The sequence below is a fragment of the Camarhynchus parvulus genome, chromosome 1, assembly GCF_901933205.1.
Source record: "Camarhynchus parvulus chromosome 1, STF_HiC, whole genome shotgun sequence".
Lineage (NCBI taxonomy): Eukaryota > Metazoa > Chordata > Aves > Passeriformes > Thraupidae > Camarhynchus > Camarhynchus parvulus.
The window spans coordinates 70738547-70759272 of NC_044571.1; the positions used below are offsets into that span (position 1 = coordinate 70738547).

The 20726-nt window shown below is 39.6% G+C and overlaps 2 protein-coding genes across 6 annotated transcripts in view; both read left to right on the plus strand.

Moving 5' to 3' along the window:
* SPATA13 (spermatogenesis associated 13) overlaps positions 1-10494 on the plus strand; it is a 169112-nt gene extending 158618 nt beyond the window's left edge. For all 5 annotated transcript variants that reach the window (XM_030949240.1, XM_030949230.1, XM_030949220.1 and 2 more), the window contains 4 exons: positions 503-632; positions 1057-1429; positions 5241-5315; positions 6532-10494. In XM_030949240.1, coding sequence (XP_030805100.1) covers positions 503-632; positions 1057-1429; positions 5241-5315; positions 6532-6713 — 760 coding nt within the window. In that variant the 3' untranslated portion in view covers positions 6714-10494. The remainder of the gene's footprint in view (positions 1-502; positions 633-1056; positions 1430-5240; positions 5316-6531) is intronic.
* Positions 10495-10666: 172 nt separating this feature from the next.
* LOC115906512 (complement C1q and tumor necrosis factor-related protein 9A-like) lies at positions 10667-19775 on the plus strand. Its single transcript, XM_030953741.1, is given in 5 exon segments — positions 10667-10900; positions 15820-16011; positions 17983-18045; positions 18966-19318; positions 19320-19775. Coding segments are annotated over 4 exon segments (1038 nt in total). The 5' UTR covers positions 10667-10900; positions 15820-15845.
* Positions 19776-20726: the final 951 nt, after the last annotated feature.

Here is a 20726-nt window from a genome sequence, read left to right on the forward strand (position 1 = left end):
ATTGATTTTGGTTTTTTTTCCCGTCCACCTAGCATCCTCCATTTGTGTTCATTGACTCAGTCATGGGGAACAAAAAGAAGAAAATACAGTTGTTAAACATGATTAAAAGAATGCTCTTCCCAAAAAAATCTGACTTAAGTCTTGCCTAAAAAAATAGTCCTTTGATGAAATATAGCCATCACTGAACTCAGTAGGAGTTCTACCCTTGTTTTCAGTAGAGACAGTGTTGCAGTTCATTAATCAATCTCTTCTGCCTCCTTCCACCAATCTAATAATTTGCTCTAGACAAGCCCAGCAGTACAGCAGCACTGAATTGTACAGGCTACTGTGTGGGATTTGGGATAGCAGGAATCAGGTTCCTCTTTTTTAAGTACCTGAGTAGAGGGATAAATAGATAATGTGGGCTACTACTGCAGGCACTGTGGTTACATCATTTCCATGGTTTGTGATTGCATCATGTCCATTGTCTAAGTGATCCTTGAAATGTGCTTACATTTCCCAGTGATTATAGCAACATAAAAGCTGCATATGAGGCCATGAAGAATGTGGCATGCCTAATCAACGAACGAAAACGGAGACTAGAAAGCATAGACAAGATTGCCCGTTGGCAAGTCTCTATCGTGGACTGGGAGGTGAGTGTCAGCCTGTGTCTTTTCCTGGGCAAATGTACTGTGTACAATACTTGTTGTCCCCTGCAGGAGTCTTTCTGCGTAGGTGCTTGTTTATGGTGTCTACTTTTCAAGTGGTCATTGCTCAGTTAAAAGTCCAGTTGCTTAATTTACAATGTTTCTGTTACTGATTAACCTTGTTTATAGTTCAGGAAGAGCAGTATGTAAAAGGGACACTTGTCTTTGAGATGAGATGACAAAATGGAGCTTTTAAAAATGTTGAATCTCATTTGGAAGTTTGGTAGTTCTGTCAGAACGGGAACCTGTTTTACTGACTTAAATGTTTAAGATTTGATTATATAGTGAGACTGGTTAGACACACTCTGAGATCTTAAAATATTATTTACTTACTACATATCTCTACATCTCTATATACCTGTCTTCCTAGGGACCAGATGTGTTAGCCAGAAGCTCAGAACTGATCCACTCAGGAGAACTGACCAAAATATCAAAACAAGGCAAAAGCCAGCAGAGGACTTTCTTCCTTTTTGACCATCAGCTTGTGTTCTGTAAGAAGGACTTGCTGAGAAGGGACATTTTGTATTACAAGGATCGTATTGACATGGACGAGACAGAAATTGTGGACGCTGAAGATGGCAGAGACAAAGATTTTAACATCAGTGTCAAGAATGCTTTTAAGATAATAAACAGAACAACAGAAGAGATTCATTTGTTCTGTGCAAAAAAACAGGAGGATAAAAAGAGATGGATGGAGGCGTGTGAAAATGAAAGGAGAAGAGTTCGAGAAGATAAGGAAATGGGTGAGTGAAACAATTTCTAAACAATGGTTAAAACAAACTTGCTTTTGCAGTTCTTTGTTTTGTACAGATGTGCACTCTGTCTTCTTGAGCTGGTGTCCGTTTCTTACCTGACCTGATGTTTAGCTGTGTAAGTGAAGCCTATTTAGGTGTGTTTGCCCTGTCACTGTGGGCCAAAGGTCCAGGGCAAATAGCGTCATCCATATGATTCTGGTGCTTGGTGGAGCAGAATGAGAGATGAGATATGACAAGATGCAAGTCACAAAAACCAATCAATAATAAAAATCCATCTAATATCCTAGCACTTTTGTATGAAGGATTGGTCAAAAATATCTGTCCATAAAGCATGCTTTTTTACAAAGCCAAGCATCAATAATTGTAGATTTATATTGTCTCTGTCATATAGTGGCACCTCCTGTGTCCAGGAGGCCCATGCAGTTGTATGGTGTCATTAACTACAGAGCCAGCAATAGCACCACTGGACAGTGAGTGGCATTGGCACATTTCTCTGGCACTGGCACAGAGAAATGAAGCCAAACCTTGAGTGAGCAGGAAAAAAGGTAGTAAATCCTAGGACCAGTTTTAGACCTGCAGCCTATGGGACACTCCAAGGACAGTGTGTCTTCTGTGTCTATCTATAGTTAGGATTGCTTTTTTGGTTTTGCATCATTTCATGCGTCCTTTAAGATCAGTGACAAAAAGCTCCAGCAAAATTTAAATGGCAAAATATATACAAAGAAAGCAGCAACACTAATTTTAAAAAAAAGAAAACTCTTTTTAGTGTTTCTAAAAAGTCATGTTAGTGCATCTGTGAATATCAGCTGCATGAGAACTTCTCCTTTTCAGTAACATTCTTGAGGCTAACGCTTTGGACTGACATCAGGTTAACACTGGAAGTGCAGTGAAGTGGATGATGCAATTCAAAAATTATTGAAACTTAAACAAGATGCCAAACCTTATATTCCATGATCATGTAAAACATGTGGTCAGAATAATAGGAAGACAGGAATAACCCTTACATTACAAATATAACCCTTTTGATCCTAGTTGCTTTCTCTTGTTTGATTCTGTTGTAAGTATGATAAAAATAAGGCCTCTTCCTTATGTATTTTAGATAGTCCATAAGCAGAAGAAAATACTTAAAAGTTTGCCAATTCATTCTCAATCTAAAATCAGTTTTAATCCTTCCACATTGCACTAACTGCTGCAATTAATCCCAGTCATCTTGAGTCTGGAGTAAGCAATGAAGGAGCCACAGCTAAACTTCCCTCAGACTTTGGAAACCTGACTCTTCTCCAGTGCCGAATGTCACAATGTGACATTACAGTCAGCGTTGGTGGGCACAATGCTGACGGCTTTCGTGCCTTGCTCTATGTGGAGCTTGTTCTGTCACCTTGTGCTCATGGAGATATGAGGTAGCTGCCTTCCCTAATTCACCTAAGCAGCACTCTAAAACAGTGGGTATTGCAAAAGGGTGAAGGTGATCAGAGGGTAATAGAGCAATGCTGAGGATCTGATCATAATTGTCCACACAGTCCCTCTTACAACAAAGTTAAGAATGACTGCACTCCAGTATACAATGAGAATCATAATACAGTGACATGGAAGGATGCTACTGAGTAAAACACAGCTCCTGCACTTTTGTGAGCAAGACTGAGGTAAAGAAGATAAAAACTGAACAAGTGAATGCTTCTATTTCCATCCTTTCTAAGAAGAAGCATTCTTGAGCTCTGCACTGCTTCCTGGGTGGTTACTTTATGGAGCACTGGGAGAGAATGTTGAGCAAGTTAGATGCCGTCTGTCAAGAAGCTCCTGAGGCTCTGCCCTGGGCAGCCACAAGTCTGTCTTGGTGTTACCATTCCTCCTAAGTGACACTGCTGCAGAAATCCCCAAGCATGAGGAAACTGCAGAGGTGTAGCAGCTACAGCCCTAAACTATTTATTCTGCTGGGATCCCATGAAAATCAACATATGATATTTAGAAGAGTAACCATCCAACAGTGGTGGTGGCACTGGCAGTGAGATTTGTCATAAAAGCACTAACCCTTGTTTTGGGGCTGGGTCACAAATTCCCATGGTTGCTGAGTGCGAGAACTGCACAAGGAAGGTCCATTGTGCTTGATACTCCTCAGGCACAGTGCAATATAGTGGGGGGGAAAAAATGCCAGTTAAAAGAGAAACTGTATGTTTGGTAATGGCACATAGACACATGCAGTCTTCTCTGCCCATGTAACATCCAGCTTTCTGTAAAGTTGCTTTTCAAGTGTTGCAGCTCACTATTGTGACGTTCCTGTTTTGGGACAGGTATGATGAACCAGAGGAAAGATAGTTGAGTTGTAATAGCTAATGTCCATCTGGTCTTGTGAGCCACAGTGGCTTGGATCTTTTCTCCATTAGCCAGAAGACTGTTTCTTTTCTAGAATTTCTTCTTTTTTTGGCATAATTAAACATTTCCTTCAGCCAAAGCCAATGGAAAAATGCCACTATTCTCAACCTCAGGTTTAAATTTGTCTTGTTGATTTTGTAAGCTATCTTGCTGAACTAAACACAAAGCCTCTAATCTGACCACTCAGAGAACAAATAATACTCTTTCAATTCGGAACTGCAAATGGCATTTTACTTCTATTTTCAAAGACACTTTGGTGTGAGTCATTGTCTCCCAAACCATATCTAGCTTTTCTTAGCTTTTATGAATATATGAGAGAAAAGACCACAGCCAGAAAAGCCTTCTCCAAACCACTAATAGTAACCCTAAGAAAGTGGTCTGATCTCTCTTGATGAAATTGCTTTCATTTTTAAAAATCTGTTTCCTGTTTCTATAAAGGAAAAAAAAAAAGCCCTGCAGAATAAAATAAAATAAACTACTGCTACCCAAAAATTATGGATGTATAGACTAATTTGTAATAACTTCTTCATAAGTTCAGGATAAAAAGCAAAGGGAGTTTTAAAAGTGTAGAGAGATGAGGGAAGATGCAAAATGGAACTGAAGCAGACACTTCATTCTGGCTTTGAACCACAGCTTCTGTGCTCTTTCTGTGCATATGTGTGAAATGAGTGCAGCCTGATGCACGGCATGAAATGAAACAGCATGTGCACCCTATTGTCACCTTGTGCAAATGTGACATTTGCATGTACCTCAACTGTGTTGTACACAGGGAGAGGAAACTGGAGTGCCTCTACCTGGCCTCGCGAAAGCACCTGTCTCTGGTGCCACCTTCTAGCAGATGGCTGTCATCTCTGTACCCCAGTTCAGCCATACACCTGTCACATGATAGTAAATAGCATAGGGTTACCCATGTGCTTCATGTAAGTTACACAAGGATGTATGAGAAACCCAACTGAGGGATCCAGCCCCAGAATGATGCAGCCAAAACCACATCACAGCCTGCTTCAGCGTCTGCCAGATTTTGTGATACTCTCTGCTGAGTGAAGGGAAAGATACCCAAATTTGTACTAGCAGTGTCTCCAATCTGTTACCCAGGTCAGCTCAGAGTGAGTGAAAAACAAAAGGATTCTGCATTTGTGATCTGTTACTTGGTGACTTGTAGATTTCAAAAATTTTATTTTACACCTTTTTTTTTAATCTCTTGTTATCTGAACTTATCTGTCATTATCCCAGTAGAAAACCCTCTTTAAGTTCATATGACAATACTTCTAAAAACTTCAGGTGTATTGCTACTAAGATTTACTAAAATTTGCTAATTTACTAAAAAAAAGCTTAAAATACAGTTTACTTACTTGTTTTAATTTAATGCAATCAAGTGTTAGATACAGTAATTATGTACTAGTGCCCTAATTTACACTTTGATGTGTAGGTATGGAAATCTCAGAAAACCAGAAGAAACAAGCCATGCTGAATGCCCGTAAGTCAAGGCAAGGAAAAATTAAAGGTGGGTGTTGAGAATTGCATTACCTTCTTACTGAGTTCCACTGATCTTTTCATTAGGAAGTAGCACAGTCTGGCTGTGGCTGAGTTCTTCAATCTTTTAAAAACATTTTTTGTGGCTTACTTGGAGTCAAATAATTGCCATTAACATGTATTTTAATATTAAATTCCAATATCTCTGTAAACTGTCTACTAAATCAGCTCCCTGAGCTTCTTCAAACAGACGAGTTAGTATTCTGTATGTTAAGAGAAGAAACTCAAAAGGTAAGGCAAAGTGTTTATTTTTAAGGTTGTGATGAATTGGATGCACAGGTTAAATTATAAATTAGTGTTACAATTCCTTCATTTGCTTTTACTCAGGGAGCTTGTTCCTCTTTACCAATTCTGTGTCTTGTTTAAAATGTCCTAAAGTTCTTTTTGCAAGCCACATTGTTATATTATTTACAATAACAGTCAAAATGGCTTCTGGCATCCCTCTAGAAGGAAGGATGGACCAGAAACTTGTTTGTCAGGAAATGGCTTTTTTATTCATTTCCTCTCTCAGAAAATAATCACAACAGAAACAAAAAACAACAGATTTTGTCCTTTTCCATCTTAAAGTCAAACTCAGCTAAATCTCTAGTGTGCTGAGAGAAAAGTGGAATAAGATTTAAGTCTGAGTTTAGGAGTGAAGGAGTTGATGTTAGGTTGTCTTCTGTTCACTGGGATTAATGTTCTTAAAGCATTTTCTCTTAATCAATCAATAGATACCCCTGGAACTTGTCTGGATTTTCAGGGGAGTGGCTAAAGTTTGTAATTAGGAGATTCTATTCAGAATCCACAAAGCTCAAAGTCTTAAGAACATTAACCCAGAAAAATGTATTTCAAATGGAAGAAACAACATTCTTGTTGGTAGCAGTATTTTACCCAGCCTTACTCTGAGAGTGGACCGAAGAACCAGTATCTGCTGTTTGAAGTAATTCCTTTGAAATACAAAGATTTATTTGTGCAAACAATATAGTCCAGCTGTGTGAAACTGCTGCTTGTTTTTGGTCATTCTGTTATATTATTTTTACTGGTACTGTTGTCTTCTTAAGCCAAATCAGTGCAGCAATTAAAAACTCAAATATCAGAAAACGTGACCCTTAGTAGCTGTGCCATTCAAGATCATCTTGTCCCCTGGCTCTGTGCTTAAATTTCCCTGGCTTATTCAGGTGCTTTCTCCAACTGTTCTTCTGCAGGTGTGAGCTATAATGGGTGTCCTCTGCCTCCTCTACACCAAACCCTTCATCCCCTTCACCAGCGACACATCACCGTGCCTACCAGCGTCCCACAGCAGCAGGTCTTTGCTCTGGCAGAACCCAAGCGGAAGCCATCTCTCTTCTGGCATACCTTCAACAAACTCACTCCCTTTAAAAAGTGAGAGGCCAAAGGACCTGGAAGGACATCAGCACAGAGGGAGACTCACTCCAGAGAAGGACCTTGGAGACATGGTCAAGCTTACTTGAGCTCAGTGAATCTCCCATTTCAGAGGCAGAACCTTGGGTTCCCTTGAGCCAGGAATGCAGCCTTTGTCTTGGATAAGAAAGAAGTTTGTCAGGGCTGCTCTGAAGTCCATGTTGCCAAGTGTCAGCATTGCTGATGAAGAGCAGTCTCTCTTCTGACAAAGACAACTTGCTGTTACTCAGAAACAGCAGTATTTGATCTCTGTTTCTTAGATATAAGAAGTAGTTGAAGTAGTGATGGAATTGTGCAGGTCATTGTAACATTTCATTTTTCTTAACCTTATATTGATGGCCAAATTTTGGATAGGGAGGAATTTTTCTATAGGGATGTATCAGCAAGGAGTCTTAGGAGAATTTTCTCCTTCCTTCTGGAGCACTGAGCACAGATCACCCATTAAAATCAGGTGGAAATATCCCATGTGATTAACCAGCTGGTGCAGAATTTAGTGGACCCTAATCCTTCCTGTCTTTCTTTTTATTACATTGCCAAATGGCAGGAGAACATCCCGCAAGGCCTTACCATATTCCAGATTGGAACAGGGAAATTTTATTCTGTCCTGTAGAAACAGGAACAGAGTGTGAAAGATATGTGTAAAGATATGTGCATTTATTGCACACAGGTGGAAACAAGAGGAGCCCAGGGCATCTCAGATTGATTCATTTCAGTCAGAGCAGATGCATGCATGTATGCTCTTCAGTGTAGAGCTTTCACATCGCTTTTTCACTCATTTCTTCACCTGGGAGACTCTTCTTTGTATTTCCAATATGTTTATTTCTCTGTGTAAAAAATACATTTTTATTTTCTCACGGAGATAATGTGAATGTACAAAATCAGAGTTGAGAGAGTACATGGCGACTGCTGGCTATGTTACATAGATCTCATGATTTTTATTCATATAGCTGGACTTAGAAAATGAATAAATTGTAATGTAAATATATTGAAGCGGTCTGGTTCCATGCTTCTTGTACACATTCAATTGACAATGGGTTTTGACCAATAACTTCTTCAAAAAGAAGGAGAAATCCTTACTGGAAGGGACAGAGAAATCGTGTGGACCAGAGATGGATTTTTGTCTTGGTGTCATCAGTCCCATTGGAAGAGGAAGAACCTGACTTGATTAAGGTCAGTTCTGGCCAGCATATGCAATCCATGATTTGCATTGCTTCAATTCCTCTGTGGCATGAAGTTGATCTGGGAGAATAACTTTTAAAAAGCCACTAGAAAGAAAGAGGATCCTGATATTTGTAGCACTGATTGTTTCTGCTTGCTTGCTTGCTTGCATCAAGGATGAGAAGACTCTTGGGAATATGGAAGGAAGTAAAGACTCAATATGATTCAGAACTGATTTGCTATGAATGTCTTTAAAATACTTTATCCTATGCTTCTGATTAGGGGCATGACCTGATAATTACGATAGATCCAAGGGTATTCTTTGACAGTGGGCACAATCAGCTTTGTCATGGATCTGTAATATATGAAAAACAAACAAGGGGCTAAACACCAGGCATTTTAACAACAATGCAAAAAGCCTTATTTTAAAGATGTATTTGTTCCTACTACTATTGTTACCTCCATATTTTTATTTACCATCAGTGTTGTGAAGCCAACTATTAACTAGGTTTTGTGATTTCATAACTTTGTGGCCACTTCTGCAAAGCTCAAGTTTGTGGTTTTGATTTTAAATTACATCTTTTTGACAACTGTACATTTCAAATGCCTTGTGTATATAGCTCAGCAATAAGGCAAAGTCTGGTATGCTCAGCCAAATTGTGCCCTGCATAGTAAATTTCATTGCTTGTGCTTTCCCATAGCAATGGGAGATGATGTAAACTAGTTAAGAACTGGAAGTGCACACTGACATTTGCAGTGATCCAGCTGAAAGAAAATGCACAGGGAAGTCAGTGAAAAAAGCTGCTTGTATATTTCTCTTGATGTTTAAGCCAGCTATTGCTGCTCAGATTTTTAAAAATAGATCTAAATGCACAATTTAAACACAAGGAGCAGACTTCCAAATGCAGGCATGGATGCACACCCTTCCCCTCAAATGAGTAAGCCTTTTGCGTTTCTTCTATACCCATTTTTGTGGGTACTTGCCACATTCAGGCCTGTAAACCAATGAGATGCACATACGGTGCGAGTGAAGATGATGTTTTTCATAATCACATTCTGAAAGACTTGTTCTAAGTGCAAAAAAAAGGCTGAAGTTGGATTGTAGTGCTCCCCCAGAAACTTTGCTAGCTGGACCTTGAAGACATTATGAGATCCACATTTACATGTGTCTTTGCTGAAACCAACTTCCTTCCAGTGCTCAGTTCTTTGGGGTCCTGGAAAAAAAAGGTTTGGGGATCTTTCTTTTGACATGTCAGTGCCCATGAAGGCTCTTCCCGTGTATTAGTGCTGGTGCCTTAGCCCTAAAAATGAACAGAAATGTTTGCATATGGTTTTGGATGCAATAGGTTTTTTCTCAATAAGTGAATTTCAAAGAGATAAAATATTTCATGGTGCAGATTACTCAGGACAGTTTTACATATAGTACCCTTCATGTAGACATGGTTGTTTTGTAATGCTCTTTCTTTGCAATTAAGATCAAATACAGTAAGACAGGCCAAATTTATACTATGCCATAGTCTTTTAAACAAATTATAGTGAAATGAAAACACATCTTATTCAACAATTAAGACAAATATTTACTTGGGAGCTAGCCTCACTTGAGAGTCTGTGGGAAGGAGTTGCAACTAAAATGTAGAAGTTTGAATTGTAGAAACTCTTGCCCTGATTCTCCTTCTGGTGACAAAACTTATATATATCATCAGAAAGCTGTGATGGCAACATCTGTTCTTTTCCACTTGCATGCTTTAAGTTACTATAAAAAATTCTAGGGCAACAACTAAGAACATTTGTGCCTCATTTTGATAAAGCCCAGCCGGAGCCTTCCTGATGGCCTGCTGAGCAGATAACCTCAGACTTTTTGCATGAGATGCAGTAAAATATAATTGTTCTCAAATGTGTTCCCACTGAGTTAGGAAATGCCAAACCATAATTGCATCCAACTCACAGCATTTGATGTATAAAATAATAAGATTGTTTTACAAGTGGCTCTTGCCATGCTAAATTTCACATTGAATTTTAGTGGTCAGCGTAAGAACTGAGTTCAAAGACAGACTTCTCAAATGTTCCACATTTTAGTTGTCTTTTGGAAATAATTATATCACAATTTTGGAGCCAAAGGTCTTTAGCCATAACTAACACAGTACCTTTCTCTGACTGCCTTTCTGCTTTCTTTTCTATATGTGTGGCATTTGTATGTAGCAGATGCCTTCTAAATGATCTCTAATTTAAAACTCCTTGTTGTAAATACTAGGGATAACTTGCATATATATTTTATTTTGGTGTTTTGTAACATTATACCTTCCATACATTGCTTTGTGCACCTCACCCTGTGTGTGTGCTGTTACACATTGTAAATGAAGTGTCCTGGCTGCAGAGCAGAGGAATTGGCTGTTGACAGCTGAAGTACAATGTATAGGACAGCAGTAGCTTGATGTGCATTTCTTCTGGAGTAACTGCATTGCAAGGTTATTTACTCTTTGAATGTTGTTTGTCAAATGAATCTATTTTCTGGAAATAACTACAAACTTACATTCCTATTATTTTTCTCTTATTGTACATGGTTGAATTAAATAATATACAAAGCTGAAGTTCCTCATCTGTGTCTTATAAAACTTTATGTGCAGTTTTAAAATTGTTGTGGTTTTTATATTGTCCATGAAATTTCCTTCATGATGCGAAAATGTATCAACTGTCATATTTCTTCTAGTATTTTAAAGAAAAAAGTCACACCACGCTCTCTTGTTTTCCCAGTAACAGCTTCAGTACTTCTCAGCACAAGTTTATTTTAACAATGCCTAAGCCTGGTTCTGGTATTGAACTCTTCACTGTTCAGGCAAAGCCTGTACTTGTTGCTGTCTCAGCCTGACATTACTGTGCTTTACCTTGTCCTGGCAGAGGCTTCACACAGTACCCCTTGCAATACATGCAGGTGCAGCTTCTGTGCTAATAAAGCTCCTGCTAACAGAAGATGGTGACTTAAGTTTTGCAGGGCAGGTAAGGAGGATTTAATTTTATTTTCTTTGGAACGAAAGCAAACCCATTTAAAGGGGTTCACCCAAAAGGCGTGTTCTGCACATGTGTGAACAGGCTTACCTGTCTGCTTGATAGAGCAATGGGCAACACAGCTGGGGATTTGACTTCTCCGATTCAGGGAAATTTTGTGTCTTATTATTTTGACAGGGCAGAGGACCACATCTGAAAGGTGTGCCTGTGTCCTTCCTGCTCCAGGCTGTGTTGAAAATTGTGTTTTGCTGAGACCAGCTTTAACAAAATAACATACTTTGCTGAAATCTTTTCATCAGAAACATTTTGATGAGTTCAACTGCTGGCACAATAGTTGGTTTGCTAATTCTTTACCCCTCTTTCCAACGTCTGGGCTCTTATATTTCTTGGTTCATCTCACAGCTGAGAGTTTCTGCCTCCCAAGGTTGCTGCTGTGGTGGGATGTGTGCTGAGTGCTCCAACATTAAAGTGAAAGGCACAGTTTGAGCACTTAGTGAGATAGATTGGATGACATAAAAACATACCCGAAGCAAACACTGGAGTAGGATGTAGCAATCAGTAGGCTTTCTAAGGACCCTGTGGTTCATCTGGCTAGGGTGAGCTCATTTGTGCCTTTTATTTCATGCTTGGGCAGTCAGGCTAAATCCTCTAAATTGTTCTGTACTTTCAGCTTTTAAGTTCCTTGAGAGCTGATCTATCAGATGGAGCTTTTAGTTTGCACAGAAGTAGCACTGCTTGTCTTAGATTTTTTTGTTGTTGTTTAGGTTTTTTCCAAAGGCTGCATAATGATCTGTGCTTGGTAAGAGAGACAAGGATTCAGGCTTTTTCATGTTCCAGAATCAGAGGAGAAACGAAAAACTCAGCAGTGAAAAACAGCACACCATGTAGTTTGCAAGGAAGGCACATAAATACTCCTTATACAAATAAATGTGTTTCTAAATGCTTTACAAAATCTAGTTACTATGTCTGGAGGATATCTAATTATGAGAATATGATAAAGCTGTATAAACTGTTAGCACACTTTTTTTGTTAATCTTAAGTCCCTGTTTAGTTCACTGCAATCAGAACTTGTCCAGTGCTTGGAGCTGAGAACTCACCTACTGCCACTATTAGGAATTGAAGCTCTGATTTCAAAAAACAGACGTGTGTTTGTGTGTTTGTGTGTGTGTGTGTGTAGGTGTGTGTGTGTGTACATGTGTTTACACCTGCACCTCCTTTGTAGGCTTCATCCATGGGGCATCCCCAAATGTCTCTGCTGGCACCTACAGCAGGTTGCACCAGACAAGTGACCCACATCCATCACACCTTCCCTCTGTTTACATTACATCATTGTCTGTTTACAACACATCATTACATCCTACATTTCTGTTATTTCTGTTGTGCATCTTGGGGGGGATGGGGGGTGTGTATGTGTGATTGACACCTGGACAACATTTATCTGAGTCATTTTAATGTTGTAAGCATTCAGAGTGGGACACCTGCATTGGCAGCCAAACCACTCTGCGGACAAGCAGGGGTTGGAAGGTGTCCATCCGCATAACTGGAGTCACATCAGTGAAGTTCAGAAGGGCAGATCTGAGAGGAAGGAGTACCACTGCTCTTCAAGGGCTGAGTTTCTCTCCAAACACAAGGTGATGTAGGATTTATCCACTGTTTCTCCCAGGGATTTTTTTTTTTCAGCAAAGCTGAAACTGCGTAAGAGGAAAGGAGGAGCCCCAGGTGCACCATGGCCTCTTCCTATAAGCACACCCCAGATTTTAGAGATACTGACTGAAAAAGTGTCTAGAAACTGCTCTGCTAATAAGTTCAGGTATATCTAATTAGCCATCATGGTCGTTGCTGTCATATTCATCTGCTACCAAAGGTAATTAGCACAGCAGTCAATCTAAAATCCTCTGCATCTCCTGCCTTTCAATGTTTTTTAAGAGCAAATGATGAACTCTTGCTCCCATGTAATTATTTTCAAATCATTATTCTGTAATGAGACAAGGCACTAAAAAGCAGCTGAAGGAAACATTTGTCTTAAAGGCTATTTTTACAGCAGTTTTCTTGGTTGTCTGCTAAAAATGCATCAAACCAGACTAACTGCAGAGTCCATCAAGGTATAGGTAACTAATGAATGACGTTATTCCTAACTGGCAGGATGGGCTGGTTTTTAATGATGCAAACTTTTAAGTGAGAAAGGAGGCTGAGGCTAAGCATGGTTAGAAAATTTCAGATGGCGCTTAATGAGTAAAGAGAAAAGGATTGTTTATTGTGGCTCTCGCTTCTTCTTCTCAGTTAGCATAGCAGCAAGATTAATTTGGCTACAGAAGTTCATTCAAGTAGAGCAGCGAATTGCTGCCCATGGTCCCGCCTTTTCCCCAGAGCGCGGCGGACACGATGTCCCAGGTTCAAGCCAGGGCAACTCAACTCTTGCAATATTTTGGTGTCGCCACAGGGTGGTGGTGAAGATGTTACAGAAAACTTCGTTTCTCTGCAGTGCTGAGGGAATGTTCTTTGATGTGTGCAGAGCACACGTGTCACATCTTTGCAGTGTGGTGACACCCTCAGACACTTTGCAGTCGCTTGAACCAACAAGGGTGAATTAAGGCCACTTCCTCTGACACATTAACTCACTTTACTTTTGGTTTTATCCTTCACTGTTGATGATCAGCATTTAGGGAGTTGATGATAAGCTCAGTTGACTTCCACTAGTCCTTAAACAACAGCAGTTCCAGTAGTTTCAAAAAGACACTGTTAAGAATTGAGTTGTGGCTTTTTTTCAAATTAGTTACCACTAATACATAATTTAGTAACCCAATAACTTTGACTGTTGCTTGAATAGCTAGACAGAGAACCTCCTTATTACACATGAAAAACTTTGTAATTCTATTTATTCTATTTTTAATTCAACCTTATTACTTTTTTTCCATAATCACCTAATAATTATAATGCCACATTATCAGCATTTTTTAAAATTTCTATAGTCTTTGTCCCTAAATCCATTGTAAATTACCTAATTCAGAAGTTACCTTCATATTTTAGCAGCACAATAATGGTTGTGAGACATGCCTTCCATCCCACAAATCATCCAATGTCAGAGGCTAACATTTGTGTGATATATTTGTACAAAGGAACAGGAAATCAAAGCCTTATTAATCTGTTTTAACAACTTCCTTTTATGTAACAGTGGTAAAAGCCAAAGTACAGAGCACTTCAGTTTAATATTGGAATAAATAGAAAGATTCCACTTTAAACCTCTGTTTTAATTATTGAACAGCTCTCAAAATTAAATCACTGACCTTTGAGAATTTAGTGACCAAACAAGTGCTTGTCCTCAAGGCACATATTGGAGTGTGCATTCCTTTACATGAAGTTTCTATACTCAGTTTAAAGATGTCCAAGAACACTGCAAGTACCAAGTGAACAAGGTAAGAACAAAGGTCCTATATATATGATGATGATGATGATGTCAGGTTGTAGAGAGGAGTGCATGTATGGGGACCAACCACACTGTCTATTCTTTAGGCAGGAAATTCTTCCCTAGACAACTGGGAATGGGGTTCTCTGTAAGTGGACAAGGACTGTCAGACTTCTCTGTAGGATGTGTCATACAGAGCATTACTTCCTTTTGAATGCTTATGGAGTCCTTTGACTAAGGCAGCAAATATTTATATAGCTGAGAAGGATCAATTTTTTATCTGTTTTCACCTTTCTTTAGTGCCACCCAGGAGCAGCAGGCAAACATGGTGATCAAACATGTCTGAATAAATCCATTGGCAAAGACACCATAAATAATTTCTAATAAAGGTTCCAAAATGGGGAACTTTCCTAACACAGAATAAAAAGATTAAGGAGCATGTCCCAAAGCTGAAGTCTTACTATATAAATTAGATTAAGGGTTTAATTATTCTTATTGTGGACATACTGGTGTCTCTCTACATGGTATTTGTGCACATTGTTTCACGAGACTGAGAAATTGTGGTGAAGGGATTAAAGAGAAGACATAATTTTTTTAGTTAATGCTAGTTCATATTGCAAAAGAAATACTGATCTTACTCCTCATTAATAAAAGAACTAATTCCAAAGCCAATTGTGTAACATTTACTCATACTAACAATCACTTTTACCTGTTTAAGTATTAACCTATATAGCTGAAGCTTCTGTGCATTAGCATTTCTGGATATTAATTCCAAATAAAACAGGTATTCATTTTGTTGCTATTTGCTTTTTATTCCTCAGTCTAATCTATTCCCAACAATTGCTCTTACACTCAATTAAACCGGCTGTGTCCAGGATTAAGCCTTAATGTATTTCAATGGGCCTATATTAAAAAAAGATTATATAGGAGGGACTCTCTTATCTTTTAGTGGCAAAGTTACATGAATTGGGAGTACCCAGCTAAGGACTTGTTTTCGCCAAAAAACTCTCTTGATCCCTCACACCTTTGCCCTCATCTCACTCTGCTCCAGCTCTAACCCCTCCTCTGAGGTCAGTCAACCTATTAACCCAGCAGGGGACTAATTTGAGTGAATAATAATAAAAAAAATTTTTAAAAAATTAGAAGTGATTGCTTTGTGCTGAATGAGGGGGTTGAATTGCCTTAGCTCACCTCCCATGACACTATCTATCTCCTGGTACAACTGTGCAGTCACAAGTAGGTGCAGGGAGAAATGTGGATGGAGAATTGTGTAAAGCTAATATTTTAAATGTAGAATGATGCCAGGACTGATATGTCCATTAAATAATTATTTAAAATAGCGCTTGGTAGTCTCCAGGACTGTAATTATGCTATAGAAAGATTTATAAATAAAACGAAAGAATAGACATGGTGAAACCCCATTTCCTTATTTTCCTCCCTGCACCACCCTGCGTTCCTTTCTAAGGTAGGCATAGGCAGATGTACTTTTTCTTCTTAAATATTTCAGCCAAAATCACATAACCTATCTAAAGAATGAAAAGCTGGATTGTACTGCTGGCTGTTGTAGTCAGCACAGCAGGAACACAGAGCCAGGACGCCTGCACCCAAGGGTATCCTGGCATCCCTGGCAATCCTGGGCACAATGGCATACCTGGTCGGGATGGACGTGACGGGACAAAAGGAGACAAGGGAGATACAGGTACTGTGTTCAGAATGAATGATTTAATATATCAAATGCAAGGCCATTTACTCCCAAATTTGTCTGTAGTTACTCTGCATGAATGGGATTATTCTGCCTAGCCTGCAGAAAACATTTCAGACATTTGTCATTTACCTGTTCGAAAAAGGAAATATAAAAAAAGGCTTAATGAAAGCAAGACAGCAAATACTATGGAGATGTCAGGGTCATGGGATAAAAACAAAAGGAAAAAAGGCTTTACTTTCTATCATGTGTATCAAGTGTATTTGAAAATTTTAAAGCCTGCAAACCTACTCCTAACTACTTCTACTCCTCTAAGATAGAAACTATATTTCTGCAAAGAGCTTCAAGCCCAGTAAACAAAAAAGCAACAACTGATACCTTGTTTGGTGTCGTAGGAAGTATGCAGTGGTAAGAAGACTTCTCTTTCTTATCTAAATTATACATTGGTAGGACTTGATTCTGAGTGTGTCTACTTGCTGTAACTCAAGAGTCACTAGAGTGAGTTCAGAAATGGAGACTATTGAACAACAATGTAGGATTTATTTCTGCTCTAGCAGGCTATAATAGAGATTTGTGTGAGATATCAAAGCCAGAGATAATCTCAGCATCCTAAAGCTAATCACCCCCATAATACCTTAAGCCTTAGGTTAATGATGGCCCTTATATCCATGCTGGAATATCAAGGCCAGGGTTGCACAAGGTGATAAATCTGCAGGCATGTGGACATATAACACTTTACCACCTTTTAAAATATAAAAAGAAACAAATATTTCCATTAGCATCTTAATAGGCACATACATTTAACTGCCCTCTTCTTCTGTATGCAGGGTTCCAGAAAGGTCTGAAAAACAGAAAGGTCTGAAAAACAGAAAACCTAAAGCTTTCATATTTTCATTTATTTTCTAGAGGCCTTTCCTGCACTCCAGTAAGTTATCATGATACCATTAGATTCTGATAAACTCGCCAACATTTTTCCTAAATTCATCTGTTATGATGACTCTACTGACTGTTCTTTGTTTGAATAAAGTGGGGCGAATGCACCATTTTTACACTCTATATAGATACATCTTTGTGGTTTAATATATGAGAATTAATTTTGTTCCTTACCAAGTCAGTGAAATTTCAGCAGATGCTGGGATGCACCCAATGCGCAGGAAACTGCTAAAGAACTGTTCTCTGGTCCATATGACTGCGAGCTACTCTTGGAATATAATTACAACCAAAATGCCAACTCTGTTTCTTCTGTTGCTGCACTCAGGATGTATCCAGTTATTTGATCACGGACCTTTTGGGCATCTGTACTACCTCTGTACTACAAAAATCACTTCTATAATTGCTCTCTGTAGAGCAGTGGAAAGTCCATGTCATGCTAAATACAGGGATAAAGAGTGTGAATGCCTTCCTCAGCTTTCTAGGCAATATTATTCCACTGTAATGATCCATTGCCATCGGTTAAACTCCTGCATGTCTCTTCTTGAGGTGGGAGTTCACCACTCTTAGAATCACAGAATCATTACAGCTGGAAAAGGCCTCTAAGATGATCTAGTCCAATCATTAAACCAGCACTGCCAGGCCCACCACAAAACCACATTCTTGTCTAACTGCAAGGCTTCCTGCCCCAGCAATGCTTCTTGCTGAATTTCCATGGATGGAGGCAACAAGAGAAGTTTTCCCATTGGTGATCCTCGCCAGGTTACAACAACTGTAAATGTCTCAATAACTCACCTCTTTATGCCAAGTATTTCATCTGCACCCCAAAAGCACCATTCTCAAGCAGAGTTTCTCTGCTCTTTGTCAACCTCTCTGTAAGATAAAACTACCAGCAGTGGCAGACACTAAAAGTCAGGAATAAGGTATGGTTTACGTTACTGTTTGGCCAGGATTGAGGAGGAAAGATTAAAGAAGGACTCTTCCCAAATTTTCTGGTAATTTGTTTAATGAATATCTGTGTTTTTATTTTTGTACTAGGTGAACCAGGAATTCCTGGAAGTCCAGGAAAAGATGGTGTCAATGGAGAGAAAGGTGAACGAGGTCAGAGAAGTGCTTCAATTTAATACTTGTCTATGAACTGCTGCCCTTGTGTTTGTGAACTCATCATACAATCTCATCTATTTTAAATTCTCTCATTTCTAAACTGAGAACAACAAACTGTACAAACAGCATTATTCCTAACAGGAGAAGCCAAAGGCTATTGAGCAGAATTAATCAGCTTCTTTTCTTGATGGATTGTGCATAGTTCTTTTTGGTGTCTTTTGTCTATCAACTGCTAAAGTGCCTTTCACATCATGAGTTCTTCACCTTCAAAACCTTGTGCAGCAACCAGAGCAGTTTTGAAGGCTTTGATCTTCTCATCAATGGTGGATGAAGGATAGGGTGGCAAGTAACAAGGACAAAACACCTTTAGTTGTGCTGCAGTAGCAACCGATGTAACCCAAGAGAAGTAGAAATTATACATAGAAATTATAGAAACATGTGACAGTTCAAGTTAAGTTCAGGGCGTTGTAAAAAAAACCCTTCCTCTTCCTCTGATTAAATTGTGAACCCTCTCACCCATTCTGTACACCAAAGGCTGTAAAAAAGTGTGGACAGATGTTGCTTTTGCATGAGATGATGTGAGCTGTCAGTGTTATCATCAGCCCACAGACAACCTTCCTTTCTTTGAGCTTATTCTTGCTGCTGCCAGCCAGAGCACCTGTTTTCTAACAAAACAGCTGGCTCTTCAGACATTATGCTTATCCTGCACTTAAATGTATTAGAAACTGTGTGTACAGTGAGCAGAGTGGGGTATGCACAGTGGAGATGCACACCTGCACATGTATCTCCTCATGATGAGCCTCAATTTGTGCCTTCCAATGGAGGATCACAAGAAAGTTGTGGAGTTGTTTTGTTTTGTTTTTATTATTATTTGGTTTTGGTTTTGTTGTTGGTTTTTTTTTTTTTTTTCCCTTTAGGAACCAATGGGACTGTTGAAGAGAAGGGGAACAAAGGAGATAAAGGAGAAAGAGGACCACCTGGGAAACTGGGACCAAAAGGATTTATAGGATCAGTGGGTTACAAAGGTCAGAAGGGAGAGCTGGGACTGCAAGGACAAAAGGGGTTAAAAGGAGACATTGGACCCATAGGTCCAAAAGGGACAAAGGGTGAAATTGGCCATCCTGGAAGAGTCGGTTTCCCAGGGCCGATTGGCCCAATTGGTAATCCAGGTCCTAAAGGTAATATTGGAGGTATAGGACCACAGGGTAATCCAGGAGTTCAGGGGGAAAGAGGCTTGAAAGGAGACAGAGGAGACAAGGGGGAGGTAGGTAGTTGCCCCAGGAGCCCTGCCAAGGAGTGCTTTCAGTGTTGGCCTTACTGCCAACACCAAGTTTCCCCCTCCAAATCGCCCAATCAAGTTTGACAAGGTGCTGTATAACAGTCTGAATGACTTCAGCTCAGCTACTGGCAAGTTCACCTGCAAACACTCCGGCGTTTACTATTTCACCTACCACATCACTGTCTACTCGAGGAACGTGCGAGTAACTCTCGTGAAGAACGGCATCAAGATGCTGCACACGGTGGACAGGTACCAGAGCGGAGAGGACCAGGCCTCAGGAGCTGCCATCCTCGAGCTGCAGGGAGGAGACGAGGTGTGGCTGCAGGCCCACCAAGGAGAGGCTTTCAATGGGCTCTATGCAGATGGTGATGATGATACCACCTTCTCTGGGTTCCTCCTGTTCAGCACTGCTGACCCACTGGAGCCACTGCTGCTGCACGCCCCGTAGCTCTGCGTTATCCCTGAATGCTGCGTACCTGAGCCCTTCAGCCCTCCCTGAGAAAGCTGTTATCTGCTGGGAAATTTCTGCTGGATTCAACAGAAAATGCTTGGTTTCAGGAACAGCTTCTGCACAAGGGAACAAGTCTTCAGAGTCTACAGTGCTGGGCTTAACAACATTAGTGGTTTGGTGACTTACTGTAGGCATTCACAGGGGTGTGTACCCCAGTTCTGAAGAACACATTTTAAAGCAAAGTGGGATGAAATAAAAGACAAAAGTTCCGGAATTATGTCGCATGGGATATCTTGTATAAACAAGAAGCAGCAGTTATTTCCAAGCCAGTTTATATCTTCCAATGTGGCATGTGTAGATGGACTTGAAACTTGGTTAGTTTCCATCCAACCACTTTAAAATAATTTTTAAAGTTGAAATTAGTGTAGTTTGATACCTCTGCAGAAGCTGCTTGCTGTGTGGCACAAGCTAGTTTCATTTACAGCTTTTAAATATGGTTATATTCTCTCTGTGTAGTCACAGGTCTGAAATTGAGCAAAATGGAGTCATAGCAGGAAGTGCCATGTGGATTCTCTGATGTGGGCAGATATTCAAGGCCAGTGCAAAAATACAGCATAAAGCTGCTGTACTTCAGAATTAGCTGGTGCAAAACAAATTCTCCCGGATTAAAGATAATATTTAATCAACATTGAAGCAGCCATACCAGAGAACTGATCAAGAGTTATTTCCTGTGCCATCAAACAGGAAATAAAATATACATTAAAATTCTGTCATTTTTTTCCCCCCGAACTTCCTTCTTCTTCTTCTTCCCCCCTCCCCTGACTCCTTTTCTTCTAAAAGTCAAAAAAAATTAAAAAGAAAAAAAAGGGAAGTCTCCTTTACTTCTCTTAGAAGAGAATAAAGCGGAGATGCCAATGGAGATGGGTCCACATCATGAAAAGCAGTGTT